Source organism: Spodoptera frugiperda, chromosome 20 (assembly GCF_023101765.2).
Source record: "Spodoptera frugiperda isolate SF20-4 chromosome 20, AGI-APGP_CSIRO_Sfru_2.0, whole genome shotgun sequence".
In the NCBI taxonomy this organism is placed as follows: Eukaryota; Metazoa; Arthropoda; class Insecta; order Lepidoptera; family Noctuidae; genus Spodoptera; species Spodoptera frugiperda.
This window is the reverse complement of record NC_064231.1, coordinates 7,052,586-7,069,653: the sequence shown is the minus strand read 5'-3', so window position 1 is coordinate 7,069,653 and position 17,068 is coordinate 7,052,586. Positions and strand designations below refer to the sequence as shown.

The 17,068-nt window shown below is 36.9% G+C and overlaps 1 protein-coding gene across 23 annotated transcripts in view; it reads left to right on the top strand.

Annotated features, from left to right (window-relative positions):
- Positions 1 to 17,019, top strand: part of LOC118261822 (protein still life, isoform SIF type 1) — a 103,198-nt gene extending 86,179 nt beyond the window's left edge. For 16 of the 23 annotated variants that reach the window (XM_050701310.1, XM_050701314.1, XM_050701312.1 and 13 more), the window contains 15 exons: positions 291 to 405; positions 1,551 to 1,705; positions 4,467 to 4,579; positions 5,071 to 5,244; positions 6,554 to 6,748; positions 6,831 to 6,939; positions 7,026 to 7,205; positions 7,465 to 7,602; positions 7,689 to 7,846; positions 7,985 to 8,172; positions 8,577 to 8,724; positions 8,874 to 8,960; positions 10,240 to 10,351; positions 10,558 to 10,702; positions 10,825 to 14,142. In XM_050701310.1, the coding sequence (XP_050557267.1) occupies positions 291 to 405; positions 1,551 to 1,705; positions 4,467 to 4,579; positions 5,071 to 5,244; positions 6,554 to 6,748; positions 6,831 to 6,939; positions 7,026 to 7,205; positions 7,465 to 7,602; positions 7,689 to 7,846; positions 7,985 to 8,172; positions 8,577 to 8,724; positions 8,874 to 8,960; positions 10,240 to 10,351; positions 10,558 to 10,702; positions 10,825 to 11,614 (2,807 nt within the window). In that variant the 3' untranslated portion in view covers positions 11,615 to 14,142. Of the gene's footprint in view, positions 1 to 290; positions 406 to 1,550; positions 1,706 to 4,466; positions 4,580 to 5,070; positions 5,245 to 6,553; positions 6,749 to 6,830; positions 6,940 to 7,025; positions 7,206 to 7,464; positions 7,603 to 7,688; positions 7,847 to 7,984; positions 8,173 to 8,576; positions 8,725 to 8,873; positions 8,961 to 10,239; positions 10,352 to 10,557; positions 10,703 to 10,824 lie in introns of all 23 variants that reach the window. The other 7 variants (XM_050701316.1, XM_035572802.2, XM_035572797.2 and 4 more) reach the window with 4 other exon arrangements.
- The last annotated feature ends 49 nt before the right edge of the window (positions 17,020 to 17,068 follow it).

Here is a 17,068-nt window from a genome sequence, read left to right as displayed (position 1 = left end):
CCGCACGATGTAAGTTCTACATTTTATTTATATACACGGCAGATGAACTGCTAATGTTAGTTTGCTACACTTTTGAACCATTCACATTTTATTTAATCTTAAATATACCCATATATTGCACCGAGCACTGTAGTGCTGTAGTTATAAATATTGTAATGTTCAAAACCACATCGTTACTTCTATTAACAAGGCAAAACTATCGTAACTCAATTTTTGCCATCGTTATTGACCTGATGAGTAAAAATAAGAACAATCATTCCCAGTACAGTTCTTTTTCATTTTTCTGTCAGGTATAATCAAAGGCGATGAAATAATGGTAATCAACGGAGCTATCGTATCTGACCTAGATATGATGTACCTGGAAAGCGTTCTGCAAGAGGAACTGTCTCTCGTCATGATGATGAGGTATGCGAACATATTTTAATACAAATATTTTTACGTCATTAAGTATTGAAGATAAAACAATCAACAAAAGAAACAGCTCGTGTTCATTAATCGACGAAACCGGCTACGAACGCTCGTTAAAATAGAATAATTCATAACAGACAGCAGCGAGAATATTTCTTAATACAAAAAGGTCGAACAGCGTTCCCATTTAGCGAGGTTCGAAGTACCACTGACAAACAGGAAAGCGGGCGCCTAGCACCTAATAAAACGGAAGTTAAAGAGCGCACAGCCGGGGTAGGGTGGAAGGCCTGTTCATCGGCATTTCCCGCCCTCATACACCTGACCTTTCGCGGCCACGACAAGTTTACTGAAGCGCTCGGTGCGACCTACATAGTCGGCCGCCTGCAGCCCTGCGCCGGCCTCCACCTGGCTCGCAGCCGCTCCCGTCGCCTCGTCACCGCGTCACCGCGCCACCGTGCCGCAGCTATTGTGAACGACCGCAATTGAGCCTCTCGACGCTACCGCACCCGTACCGCGTGAAATAATGCTCCCCAACAAATGTCATCTCGAAACAAGCACTCGGGACACGATATTATTATTGTTGTGAGTTGTTTCATCTTCCCGTTCACATAAAGCCTTTCCGGCTTTAAGGCGCTCGCTTTTATTGTCTTGTTAAACCTGCTAAAGTTTATGCGAATTATGAAAGTCTTGCGTAACTTACATTAGAAAGACAAGGTCTCTAAATCTAAAATGAGTTCTACTCAATCAACATCTACGGATAACATCGCGTCAGTCTGTCTTGAATGATTAAAAGTTGAAGGTTGGATTTTACCTCACCGGTTCTTAACAAAGGCTGTTTTTGATCCAGTTTTCATTTGATGGCAGCGTTGCTTTCATAATTATTGAGCAATTCATGTTACCATCAGAAAAGATGTAAATCGTTTTCGTTTTATTTTGATTATCGCGACGCTGGAGACGAATGATTCGTACTGCAATATTATCTTTTATGTTAGCGTTTCATTCCCGTTTCTTTCAAGTTTCGAATCGATCGTATACAGTCTAGAGTAAACACATCACGTGTTGTTTCTGTAAATCGAATCAATTTTATCGTTCGTAAAAAGATTGCTATTTAGATAGCGGTTTGAGCAGCGATTTATACGCAGGTCATCTCGCACGGAGCCGCCAGAGCTGACAGGAGTGATGCGCGCTGCCACGGACGATATAATCGATTCCCTCGTGTGCCCACCGCCGCCCAGCGAGCCGCCAGTCATCTCCGATGACATGATATCCGGCCTCATCGTACCCGCACCAGCCTGGAGTGAGTACCAAACCGTATTGTTTACCCATATTTTTTACTTGTACAATATAGGTGATACCTACGGATCCTCTTCTATCGCCCCTCAATCAGTGGCTTTTCACTTTAGCCCGGTACCTTTTATGTCGAACAGCTATTCAAAAAATGGGTAATAGAAGATGATTCAGTAAAACATTCAGATACATTGTATACAAGTTTCATTAGGGTTTTCAGGGACCCGTTAAGGTGACGAGGCAGATTATTTTGCGAAACATTTTTAATTTCCCGTTTTATTTGAGCTTACTATTCGATAAATAGTTGCAACGTCATATTCGTGATAATTTTGGTAAGTTGTTTATGTATTTACAAGGAAAATAATATTAACCATAAATATTTTCATATGTGTACAAAATAATTCCTCTACGTTAATAATCGTTAAAACTTATACATATCTGAACATAAAGATTAAATCAGCATAAAAAGCACGTACATATTCAATTACAACGTTATTGATATATCTTACTATTTGTTTGTTGCGTAATAGCGCTTAACAAGCAACTCCTCAATATTTCCTTTTACGTAATACTTGGCATCGTTTCGGAACCACACTGAATCTTCATTTTCAAATTGTGGCCGTCAGCCAGTAATGCTCTGTGCATAACAACGTACTATCGTACTATGCGGATTATTTATCGATCATCGTTACAACTCGTGCGATTCTGCTTATTGCCGTTATTTATGTCTATGCGAGTTATGCGAAAGCATTGTTTACCGTATACACAATCATCAAGAGCTCTGAGAGCCACAATCAGAATGCGATACGATAGCGCCGTAGTTGAAGCAAACAAGGCTCAACATGGCTCAGTAAATGAAAGATATGCCAGTACCTAGCACACTTATTGAACGTTTCGTTCGCTCGTCATTATTGTGTGTTATTAAGTTTCCAACAATACTATGTTTACATAATGCAACGTCTTTTAATACTGACTGTGAGGTAACTAAAGAATGTCTAAATATACACCTACTTATACAATCTACAAACTCTTACTTCAAATCTTTTTAACAGAAAACGGCAATTTTAATCCACCAAAAGGCAGCTATTTGTTTGGGGGATATTTTTAAATTTAATTCATTCAAGGAAACCCTGCCAGCCTGGTTTTCCTTATGAAAGAAGTAAATTGAGAATTATTATTTCCTTACGAATTTTTTCCACCCCTTTTTCATCCCTGTTTCTGACTCGAGGCGTTTATACCGTGCTTGGTCATTATTTAAAGTTACCGATCCGAAATTGCTGCCCCTCTTAGGTTTGCAGTAATTTATTTCACGGCTCGAGCTCTAGCTGTATAAGAGGCAATTATAACGACATATTGACTCGACGTGTACTTGTTGTTTGTTTTATGACAGCTATATACGTACGAGTAAGTACCAAAGTGCGGCTTGACGCGGCCTGACTTCGAATCGCGGCTGGTCGTAACAATGGAAGGCTTTCACTATCGCAAACACATTATTTATCACGACATTCTCCACTAATGAAACTACTTTTCTGAGTTAATGGACATATGGGAAGAAAAATAGTTCTTATTTTTTGCAGTAAAGCGGAAAGTTGACAAAGAGGTGTTTTCACATTTTGTTTAAGTAAACGTGGAAGTTATTAGGAAGGATTATGTTCAGCAGAGAGTCTCTTATGGCTGGCATGATAATGATGATGATGAATTACCTACTTTACTTGTCGTAATGCTCGTTCGTTAGGCTTATAAAACAAAAGCCTCTGTGAAATTTAATTTTGCAAATGCAGTTCTTCATTAACTCCACAATGCAATGAGAGATAAAAATAGAGGCTCAGGTTGTTGTGCTAATTCTGCAACAAAAATACTGGCATTCTAAATAAAGGCCACGACCTCGCCTACGGCTATTTGCCTGTGCCCGATGTTGACTTACCGCGGCCAAAAACTCATTGTGTGACTTCTTGTCATAAAGCGGCCTTTACATGAAAGTTTCATCACGAACAGTGTAATTTCCTCTCATGTTATTGAAATCTGAGCATCTCTTTTCAAACCAGTTTTATTGAACATTTTGATTTCACATTTCTTAATCTTTTCGTATTAAAAGAGGATTTGTGGAGAGATCGTTAGTATTATATTGACTGGATATATAATATTGTGTGAGTATGTAGATATATCTGCGTCAAAGGACATATTTTTACAGCTTATATCTATATATCGAACTGGTTCAAATATCAAAGAGATAAAGGATATGATTTAATATAGCAACGTTTATAAAGAAAAGATAAAATAAGGGCACGAATATATAATATGAGCTATTCAATTTAGAATTCTGGGGAAAACTCTTACATGAACATTAAAATTTTGGTTTAGAATACAATAAAATTCCGTCGGAGACGACTCAACAATAAATTCTTCCGTATTTATCATGCCGAGGTAATGCTACCTCCTTGTATACCTTATGTTTTCCATCTACTTGAATGATGGATATTCATAAAACTTTTGCAATTTCTTCGTTTGTTGTAGATACGACTGCCAGCTGTGATTTACATACCTGTAACAATAATGAGTTTTGAAAACAATAAATCATTATGTTTAATGTAATTAGATTTTCTTGTAAACTAAATCAGCCACAGCAAGGAAAAATTTATTTGTCCCATGTGTGTGTGACATGTGTACATGTCATTTTTTAAACACTTAAAATTTTGAGCAGACACAAATAATGTTCATGCTTAAATAGTTTGTGTGGTTTGCATGTTGATACTACGTTGAATACTATGCAGGTAAGGAGTTATACAGCCCGGACACTGACGCTCACGGTGGCGACTCTGTCAACACCGGCCCGCCTAAAGTCAGCTCTCGAACAAACTCGTTCGAGATCGAAAATCTACTCAAGGTACGTTACAAAATAACAAAAAAATTACATTACGACGCTCGTCACATGCACGCCTCTGCGACTTAATCCCCGATTCAATTATCTAGCTCTTGGAGAATATTCCCGTTTTATTTCGTTAGCGTACCCGCATGGTAATGTCTCTCTCGAAAATAATAATCGTCTCTAGAGATTCCGCCAGCGTCCCCTATTATATCCCTTCCTCTAACTTTACGAATTATAGGTATCTATTGATTTTATCAAAGCTGGATGTGACTCTTTACAATAATAACTGCGTAATCTTTGAAGCTTATATTTTATACATATATTATTTCATTGGATTTAGTCGTCTTACCTTTGAATTAAATTGACTAATTGTTTAACACAGTGGTGTGCAACATGTTACTTTTCTTTCCCGCACGGAACAAATAATTTCTATGATCCACAAATTGTTTTTTTGAATGTGATGAGTGTGTGAATTGTATGTAACTTAATATTTTATACGGTACGTATAGAGTGCGGAGCAGGTGACGGGCTGGTGTCGATCACCGGCGGAGACTCGACGTGGCAGCCCAACCGGCAGTGTTGCCAGTGCTGCAGCCGGCACGCCCTCGCGACATCTCTCCGATGCCGATAAACTCAGGAAGGTTCTACTGGAGCTGGTCGATACGGAACGCGCCTATGTCAAGGTAAGGTTACAACCACCAACTTTACTATTATTATGAGAATGACACGAATCAAGTAAAATATCAATATAGTGATATAGTAAAAATCTAATATCACAATCTTAACAGCAACAATCTTCCCAATTATAATAATAAACATTGAAACATAAACTCATGTATTCGTAAACGTTGTCACCATAAACCACATTGTGCCACCTAGTATGACTATACAATAATATCATTTATTGTGTTAGGTACTGTTACGTCAGGTAATTGATTAATACTGCAACGCCCTAGATGTGTGTCGTCAGGATCCAATTCTAGTTAACTGCGTCAACTCGTCAAGTAGTTATCTATAGAACATCTGGAGAACAACTTCGAGACACATTCGCGACTAGTTACCGGTAGTTTATTGCGAACTAAAATAACTTGGGCTGCGGGTAGGCTGCTCCGTAACTTAATAAAAACTCGTTACGATTCCTCGAGTCAACTGCGACGCGATTCAATCTTCAGATTCAAACAGAGTGAAAGATAAAGTAATAGTAAAAAGTCATCTTCGTATAAATATTCATTACGAACGAAAAGTTTTGATGGATTTATAAAACGTATTTAAAACTTGGTTAACCTGGTCGCACCTGCTCAGCGATATAACTACCTGTTCACGATTAAAAAGTTACTTTTAAATAAATCCTAAATGGGGTTAATCTTAAATTTAGAACTACGTTGCGGTCTTCATAAAAACTTTTTAACTACAAAAGAGGCTTATAAAAGTAATGGATGAGGCAAGTGAAAAAGTATAGCCATTAAAACATATAATTTATTTTTAATTCTGTACCAAAAGAAATTCTAGATTTTAGTCTATAAGTACTATAAGTAATTTACAAAATATTAGAATAAAGCGTAGTGAACTTTCATCTTAATACGTTACTTATGGCTTTAATTACAAAGAAATTATTTGTTATTTGTAGATTTTGTTTACCTGTAATAGAGGTACTTGTAACACAACCATTGTTAGATGATTCATTATCACTTAAAATTACTGGACACTAGTATACAACATTATATGAGATGTAACTGACTTAATCTTATGCCAGTATGTAGGCATCTTACTACTAATTGTTCCAGGCATCAAGGCTCTTCAATATCAAAGCACTAATTACTACAGAGATACCGTATATAGGTATTATATCTCAAACTAGCTAGATAAATCTACTGATAGGAACTTAATGCATATCTTAGGTTCAACATTGTAACACGGGGCTGAATAACATTAAAAGTTTGAATATTAATTCAGACAGAAGAAGAATATTACATCTAACATTGTTACTTCTAGCACCTGAACAACTTACTGGAAAACTACCTGGAACCTCTCAAGAAAGAAACTTTTTTATCAAACGCCGAGATCAACGCTTTGTTCGGCAATATACAGGAGATAGTGACTTTCCAAAGACAATTCCTGCAAAACTTAGAGGAAGCGCTTGAGGCTGAACCTAACTTTCATCACTTTGAATTCTCCAACCAGTTTAAGGTACAAAATAACCATTTCTTTGATAATTTTATCAACCTCTTGTACAACATTTCGTTTCCTCTAACGACATTTTTTTCTACAGAATGCTCTCTTCGCGGTCGGAAATGCTTTCCTCTATTACGTCAACCATTTCAAATTGTACAGTTCGTTCTGTGCCAGTCACAGTAAGGCTCAAAAAGTGCTACATCCAAGTAAGTGAACGTGTCTTACGAATATAAACGTAATTTTAAATGTTCTTTGTGTAAGTACGTGATTAATAATACGTGTCTTCTTGTAGATGAAGGTAATCAAGCTTTACAAGAGTTTCTTGCGGCTCGAAATCCAAAACAGCAACATTCATCAACGTTGGAGTCGTACTTAATAAAACCTATTCAACGGATATTAAAATATCCACTTTTGCTTCAACAACTCAGAAATTTGACTGATGTTAATTCGGAGGAGCATCTCCATTTAGTGGGTGAGCAACTTGACATTTAGAATTTATTACAAATTGTAATTGTATTCTTAAGGTACAGATTAAGTACACTTCTTTCGTCTTTAAAATTATTGATCGTTTACAATTTCTCAAATCTTGATAATGAAAGATGTTGTATCGTTATGATCGCTACGTCTAATTAACCTCGACGTTTATTACTCGAGACTGTTAACATTTATGATTGATTGAAATTGAAATGACTAGTTCACATTCGGTACTATTAAAATTTATGAAATTTCAGAGGCTCTGAAAGGTATGGAAAAAGTTGCAGAGCACATCAATGAAATGCAACGAATACATGAAGAATATGGTGCTATATTTGATCACTTGTTTAGACAACATCAAAAGTCTTGCAAGCAACCTATAGATCTAAGTCCTGGTATGTACAATATCTACTGACTAATCATTAATTAGTCTTCATGTAGAAACAGTATGTATAGTTCTAACCATAATGTATTTTTTCAGGCGATTTGTTATACTACGGTGGAGTAGAATGGTTAAATATTTCAGACTTTTTAGGAAAAATAAAAAAGGGATTGGAATTGCATGCAATGTGCTTTGTATTTAAATCAGCTGTTGTCTTCCTCTGTAAAGAAAGACTGAGGCAGAAGAAAAAACTTATGGTACGTAAACTTTGAACTTGCATATTTCAACAGATATTTTAATTCACAAAACATTTCTTAACAAAAAAAAAGGGAATTGTGTACTTCTGTGTTTTTTACTTAATAACAAAATTCTACAGAATGCGTTTTTAATTTTAGGGTGTCTCATCTAAAAATAGTTCAAACGAAGTAGAAATCATAAGGTACCAGGTACTGATACCGGTGACGGAGGTTCAGGTCCGGGCCTCATCTGCCAAGGATATGGACAGTCACTTCCTTTGGGAGCTCATACATTTACGAAGCCAACTGCAACGTCGCTCCGAGAAAGTTTACGTTCTGTCTAACAGGTGCGAGTTTGAAACTATGATTGATTCCATTTCCATCCCCGTCCAAGTTTAGTTTTGAAACTATTTAAATGTTAATGATGGATAGACGAGTCGTGTTGCTTAATCAATTTGCTCCGAAACTTATTTAGGACTAGTTTAATAGACGTCATTCATTAGTACTATTAAGCTGTTCAATAAACATCTATTAATGTACAAAATTACTTATAATGTACGTTTGTTAACACAATTCGTGTTTTTAGTTCGATTGCTAAATCCGGAAAAAAACATATTACGATTGTATTGTAGGGTGAATTAGAAACAGAAACTATTGGAACGTGAACTTAATTAATCATTAAATAGTAAGAATATTTGGTCAGTGCATTATAAAAAAGTGATATGAAATTAATTTATTTGTAAACTCGTAGCACGGCTGACTTCCGCAACGCGTTCCTGAAGACGATCCGGCAGATCATCCGCGAGTCAGTTCGCAACATGTCGCTGCCGACGTCGCGGCCTGCCCCGGCACCGCCGCGAGCCCCACACACTCTCGACCGAGAGAGACCTAAACACCAGGTAATAAGACCTAAATTTCAACAAAACCTTTAACTTGACATACCTACAAACATAGATAAAATCAAAAAAGGTCGTCGAATAAACAACTTACGTAACAATAACGATCAGTCTTGTTCTATCTCAGTGGTGTAACAATGTATTTTGTGCAGGTGCAAGTGATGCAAGGATCGCAAACTCTTGGTAAAACTAAGAAGCCTAAAACATCTGGACAACGATTATCGGCCGGAAACATTGAGGTAAGATACATATGTAATAATGATATATGAATATATGATATATAGTACCCTAACCAAATAAGGCCTATGCCCCAATAAAGCCTATTTTGAAAATTTCCCTCTTCCCGATGTCAAATGGTCGCCAAAGTTTGTAGAAGTGTGCATGCACATTACTTAACTAATTTGAGCACAGCAAGCAACCCGTGCCGCGATTATGTTGGAACCTACAGACGAAAACAATCACGACGTGGAGCGCACTTTAGTTTTTATAAAATTCGAGTAGCGTAAACTGTTAGTATTTTTATATTTATCAGTATACGACGTCCCGTGTTTTGTCTGTATGACAATTATACATTTAGCCATCTCCTCACATTAGTGAAATAGCTATAATATCGGTGTATTTCATATAATCGTTGTTTTGTTTACCTATGTGCCATGTCCTAATAAAGCCTACAAAAAAAACGTGTAGGCCTTATTACGGCATAGTTGTTTTTCAGTAATTTCATAGAAAACGGATCACCAGCTTCTGTCAAAAAGAAAGCCAATGGATTTTGCAAAAGATGGAAAACGCTGTTAAAATGGTAGAAAGGGGTAAACGGGGTGAATAGATACAGAAAAGGGGTGAATGGATATCGGGAAATTCTTCATAGTATCTATTCACCCTTCGAATTTTATGCAACCTGTTTTAGCCGGTAGGCTGCTGCAGCCAGATATAACTTCCAAAGAAGTACGCATCATCTAAAGAGTGGTTTCCACTACACGAAAGCTAGGTCGGTCGCTAAATTGGCTACAGAACAATAAGTTATTCTCATTCGTTTGACTGATGCTGGGGTACCGATGACTTCAAAGATGTTACTTGGGTATTACATGATGAGAAACTCTTTTAGCCTGATGTATAATGACCAAAATTAATTAATAAGATCTCATTACATTTATTATAAGCATTGACAAAGTTTTGTTATAATTAGAAGTTGAATACTTACTAGTTTTTATTGAGGCCTTATTAAGACATAGGGTTCCCAATAAGGCCAAAGTGACACTTTAGTTATTTGTGTTTACAAAATTGTAATTCTTGTTTGTAAAGCCATTTTGATTCCATTATTACAAAGTTTAATAAATAAATATAAGATTTTGAAATTATCAGCCCATTGTCATTTTAAACCTACGAGCTAGGCGGTAATAAGAATAAGGTAGGCCTTATTTGGTTAGGTTACCTTATAGTTTTTTTTTAATTACACCTGTAGTAACAGTAAAAGGTAGCTTTACGGAAACTTCAATTCTAATGATATATTATTAACAGGTGGGTGACTTGTCACGTGAGAATTCTCAGGATGCAGAGGAACCCCCACCAGAGCCTCCACCTGAAGAGCCTGCTTTCAGGCATCGCAGCAAGACACTCGGCGATACCACTGGTTAGTGTAGCATATCTCTCTTTAGTAATTATGCTATTAATATTTTAACTGCATTAACAATTTGCTAGTAGAAATAACAGACAAAATAATTAAATTACTGATTCTCAAAGTAATCGCAACAGGTAATATAAAATGTACTTACATAGTAGCTATAACTGCTATCTAATAGCATGAGCGCAATATAACCCGCTTGTGGTGACTAACAGAGCCGGTAGTGAAGCGCGCGCCGCCGCCGCCGCCGCCCGACGCCGACAAGTGCGACCCCGGCTGCAAGTCCGAGGGCGAGGACGAGCAGCCGCCGCCGCCCGCCAAGCGCGGCCTCGGCAGGACGCCCAACCATCTCACGCTCAGGTACGGGATACTACACGTTCATAATGTACAGCTCTACATTAACATTGTTACAATTATACATACCGTTAAACCCAATTAGGTTCCCACTACTCCCACTACATGTGAGTGTTGTTGCGTTACAGCACGACGTCGACGCTGAGTGCAGGCAGCACAGGCAGCCAGGCTCGCCTCATCCAGTCTTCACACCAGCCCGCCCAGTACCAACCCATGACCATGGCAAAGGATCTAGGTAAGCAAGAATCGCAGTCTCTCAAATCATCACCGGAACGAAAGACGTCTACATCAGCACCAGAGAAGAGGATTAAGGTCATACGTTCCTGTAGCGGCAGTAGCATCAATAGAGATAGGTCTCCCAATAGATCGGTCGACCACACGTCACCAGACCGAGACCGCGTTACTAAAGTCATTGTTTGCAAATCTCCTAATAAATCCAGTCTGAAGCAGACGAAAACCTTGCATCGATCTCCTCGGGGAAGCTTCGATCAATCAAAGTCTCCTCGAGGATCCATTGACAAATCTCGGTCTCCTCAACAAAGCTTTGACGGATCCCGTTCACCTCGTGGAAGTATCATGAAATCACGTGAAAATAGCGTCGATCGCTCCCGATCACCAAAACCTGTACCAAAAAAAGGAATCATGCGAACCCCACAAGCTAGTTTCGATAAATCTCCCTGCAAGTCACCAAATTTAAGCCGACGATCTTCTAAATCCGGTGGAGAGAAATTAGCACGTCTTGGAACGAATTCTTTAGATAGAATGACTCATTATTCTCAATTAGCTAAAGCAGAAGATAAGGCAATAAAAATGGGTATCGTAGTTTCAAAATCAACTGAATCTATCGCGAAGGCTATCGAGCATCCAACTTGTGTTCAGTGCTACCTTTCTGGGAAAAAGCAGAGTAAAACCTCCTAGCATAAGGGGAAGGGCAAGTCGCCCAAATCTCGACGAAAGTCAATGACTGCTCAGTCGATCTTAACATCATCAGATCGAAGCAGTGTCGAGACCTTGGACGACATGCCCCAAGAGCGTGCTCGATGCACGCCAACTCGCCACCACGAACGGAGTGAATTTGATCAAATACACGTTTAAATAAATCCTAAAACATTCAATAATTCCCGGATTGTGGCAACCTCGGATGATACATTTTTATCTGAAAGTAATCAATTTGATATACCTAGTCTTACCTAACGTACTGAACGTAACATCAAAATGGAACCAAGTCAAATATAAGTTGCTTTAATTATGACAGTCCAAGGTACTATTTACTCAAAATAACTTATACCTACTTAATTAAAAATAAACTTTTAAAAGTTGTATTACAATTGAATACTATCAGAATATTATAAAGACAAAAATTACTGACATTACAAGACTGTTTCACCAATTTGTGATCTGACTACCAAGACGTGAAATTAAGCATTCGAAATTAAATAAGACACGAACCATATTCTCAAATCTACGACAAAATTACCCAGACGTTCAAATAAAATGTATACGTGGAAATTTTCAAATCGTATAATTCAATGTCGCAGTTATAGTAAACTGTACTAGACTAGAGTAATTTCACGAATCTCGGTGTAGAATTAAATGTACCCCCGTAAAATATTAGTAGACACAATAAATATTACAACCGTATATTATAGCATGTTAAAGTTAATCAACTCCTATTCTAGATAAATCCAAGTGCTAAGTGTTACATAATAATGGCTGTGGTATCGTACTGATGTTAATCCTTTTATCACCTTCGTCATAGTATTCTTCTTGTTAATTTATACTGTTATTATACATCCCGATAGGTTTAATGTATTATTCTGTAGATGGCCATGGATTTGTATCGTTAATTAAGTCTTCCAATTCTAAGTATGTATAAGTAATGATATTAATTTACTTTACCTCTCGCATTTCTTCAGTACCTGCTCAAATTAGTATTAACGTTATCAATTTATTAAGTATATTCCATAAATATTTTACACTCCAAACAATATTATATTATTATTATACATATACATGCCATTGTGCACTATACGTAATATTTAATTATGTATATTTACCTATATAATTTAAGGCATGTTCATTTGGTTAAACATATATTTATGAATGTACATTTATTATTATTATAGATAGGTTATTTCCAAATATTTGCACTAATAGGTATATTATAATTAAATACTTAAATTATTGTGGCCAACATTCGAAGCTTCGTAGCATTATAGGCTGGTTGTGCAATGTATTAATCGAAGCAAAACTTAATCACCAATCATAATTGTTCATTCGTAGATACATACTGAATATATTGAAACGTCATATACTGAACTACTTTTGTGGATACATCTCAAATAGAGGTAAAAGTAACCAAAGAGTGTTTCAGATATCAAACGGTATAGTAAATCGCTGTACGCCGTTATTCAACACAATCATCATCCTCAGATTACATATTACTATAATATGCATTAATAAAAAATATTGACTTACATATATGGTTAAAATTATAAAACTAAACAATTTACTATTAAAATAATAGGCTAGCTGTGTATCCAAATTATAATATAACCAAATTGACGTAGACAAATACACTCTCTCTATGTTCACGTAGTGCTTTACCTCCTCCGTAGCTGTGCACAGACTCTGTCAAAATAGATGTTGCACCCACGAGCAAAAGTGAATGTCCTTAAATAAGTAATCAATAGTGAGTAAAGTAAATATATTCAATGCAAATTAATGGATCGGTGCACCGTAGATTCTATCGTCACTGTGTGTATCTAGGCTACCGCTTAAGTAAAGTAAGTAGATGTTCTAACTAAAGTAGTGGCCGCCGCCAAAGCCCAGCATCGCCCCTACCGCTTGAATGTTCGATGACGACGCGCTCGCGGCGGCGCGCCCCCGCCCCCCACAACACTCATCAAACATTCAACTCTTTGCTCGCGTGCGCGATTCCCGGCGATCGGTCCCATCCGTCCAAATTCCGTCAGCGCAATGCGCGCCCACAGCCGTGAGATTATGTAAGCCTAGATCACACGGCACCTGTTTCATTGATATTGCAAATTGGATGCCAAAGTACAGTAAGACAAAAAGTAATCTTACGGATTTTCATCTTTTCAACTGAAAATAAATAACTACAGTTCTACATTACAATGTAACGTGGTGACGAATATAAAGGATGGTCGCCATCCTACATGCAAAGTTCTTTTGAGGTATAACAATAGAGGTCGTTACTGTACTGTGGTATCCACTCGTGCATCATTGGAACAAATGAAGTGTGAAGTGGGCTTTATAAAGAGTTCGGTGTTTGGTGTGTTGTAGGATCGCCCGTGTGGAAACCGCGCGACATGTCGAGCTCGGCGGGTGGGGGCGGGGGCGGGGGCGCGGGCGCAGGCGGCGCGGCGCCCACCACGCTGCCGCGGTCGACGCGCGCGGCGCCGCGCCCGCACCACCTGTCCGCCAGCCGCAAGTCGCTGGCGCCCGACCACCGCCACTAGACGCCGCGCCCGCGCCCGCGCTCGGAGCCGCTGCGCCTCTCCTCCCGCGACCCCCAGCTCTCGAGGCTGGTCGCCCGACTTATGTTGTCCGCCGCCTACCGAACCCTAAATACCAAATCACTTCACCATGCGATGTTTGTGTACCTCTTGTCGTATCCCTCGAGTTTCCTTCACTTATGTATTGTTTTGCTCTATCTCTTAACTTCGTTCTAAAGCTCAAAGTTCACCTAAATGAGTTAAAATCAGTCTCCATTATTTTGTTTTTGTATAATATTTTTTGATTTCATAAATAATTTAAGCTCAAAATATATTTGTGTTAGGTGCAAAATCCTGTGCCCGTAACGAATAAGACTGCGTGCGGCTCTTTTGTGAAGTATGGTGTACCTACTTAATTATATCGAAACATAATTTGACAATACCCTCATTAATACAACAAATTATTTGGTGAGATCCTTCTTTTGTAAAATAATAACGTTCTACTAAAGGAAAACTAGACATATTGTCTGAATATCTAAGATAACTTGGAGTTCGAACAGGCATTGTAACATGTCCCTGAAGATTTCCTTATAAGTACATAATAGAAAGTAAATATATGGCAGAACATAACATTCTATGGGGTTTGATATATAAATGGAAAAGTTAACTGAAAACGCGCAACAATACAGTGTCGCTTCATGTTCTTGGCTCCACTATGAACATTTGTTGTTTCAGTGTAGTTGCTGAACAATAAATAAACCTCATATTAATAGAAATAAGTTTTATTTAAAATCGACCTACAAGACACATTTATTTAGGTAGGTCTATTTTATAACTACAAATAAATGACAATATCAATAGAAAATCAAGACATTTTTGAGTCCCATTAGTTTCAGTGATAAATGTTAATGATATGTTACTTTTCGATAAAAAACGGATTGTAAGATTCACATAGAACATTCTACTTGTAATAGCGCCTACACCATAAACTGTAATTTATATACACTAAAGTAACCGTAGTCGGAAGCATGCCACCACTCTACAGAGACACCCTCGTAAAGACTTTCTACTTTAGCTTTATTTAAGGCATTACTTTGATACTTGGTTAAGCATGCGAATGTCCTATAGATTCGTTTTGTACGGACTGCTCTGTGCCAAATTAGGTACTCTCGACACCTCCTTGTGCTTGATACTTGTCGTGAAGATATTCCTGAATAAATAAATATATTGTCAGAGTAGTTAGCTGTAATGTATTTGCGTTTCATTTTCGTCACATTGGCAACTCACTACCCTATAGTTCAAAATGCACTAACCAAATGGAAAATATACACTAGGTAGTTTTGATAATAATTTCTCTTCGTGATCAAATTCGAAAGTTCTATCATAGGCTAGGTGAATGATATAACATGTATCCACAAATTGGGTTTTACTATTATTGAATGTATTATACTTATATATGTATGATTGTTAATTTGCTGTAATATAATGTAAATGTGTTGAATGCAGTCGCGGAAAACTGTAAACTGGATCGACGAAATACTTTGAACCCCTGTATCTTGTACTGCTACGAGTAAGGTAGCTTAGTAATATATTATTATCGGAATATTTGCTGTAAATGTATGAACACCTACTGAGCTGCTGGTAAGAGATATAAATATATGAAATGTTGTGACTTGTAATAATATATTATGTAGATCGGTGGTGTCAAGTATCTCGTCGCACTTTGGTAGGTCTTCATGTCGGGACATATCAACGGCGGTGGAGCTATCTCGTTCAGCTTATACGTTTTCTTGTGATTTAGTAAATGTTTATTATTTTTAAGTATTTTGCAGTTACCAGGAGTATATATGTACACAGTATGCACTATGATACTTAGATAATACCTGTGTAATATGTATGTATATTATTGTGACCACATTATATTTTGAAGTTTGAATATTGTTTAAGTGTTTGTTTTGTGAGTTATTGAAATAAAACAGTTTATTAATATACATATGTTAAAATATTCGAATTTAATAATTACGAACTTATACAATCAATTTATAGATTATTATTATACTAAGAAAATTATAATTAATAAAATGAATAAACAAACACGTGTGAAATTTAAATGAAGGATGAGCTCATTAATTGCGATTGTATTTCATACTTCAATGACATTTGGAAGTAAAGTAGAAAAATGAATGAATATTTAGAAAGACTTATTGAAGTAAAATACGAAAGTAACTAATGTTATAATAAGTATTGAACTTTTATAATTTGTTGTTTGTATTGTTTGCCGATTCCGTTGTTTTCTCGTTACTTACTGACAGTGTATTATCGGGAAAACCTCACCTGTACACAATGTTACATATTTATTGAAGTTGGCGAACTACTTCACAGATTTTCATATGGATCTTCTTGTGTCTGTCGATCACTATCGTGCACTGTTATGTATGGTTTCCTCTAAATGAATTCGATTATTTTCCTAATGTGTCTTAATTATTGATTACTAATAAACGATACATTTATTTGTAGTTCCACACAATTAATTATATCCCTTGGACTGAACCTTAACCACGTTTAATTTATAATGATTTCTTCGACTAAATTTAAAGTGCCTTCACATGTTTTAAATACATTGTGCACGTGGGTCTAAGTTTCACAGACAAATTATCCAAAAATCTTTCAAGTAGTTTGTCAATGCCTGTTAAATAAGAAATGGTATTAATTCTAGTATCCTTTAGTGGCTTCCAAAACAACTAGTCTAATTTACAATTTTAATGATGTATTTATTGTTTTCATAAGTATTTGATATGTTAAATTTTGTGACACGTATGGAAATTACTTTTTATTGCTTATGAATAAAACTAAAATATGATATAACCGTTTTACTTATTTCAATTCCCTGTAATCCCATGAGCATCCACAATTT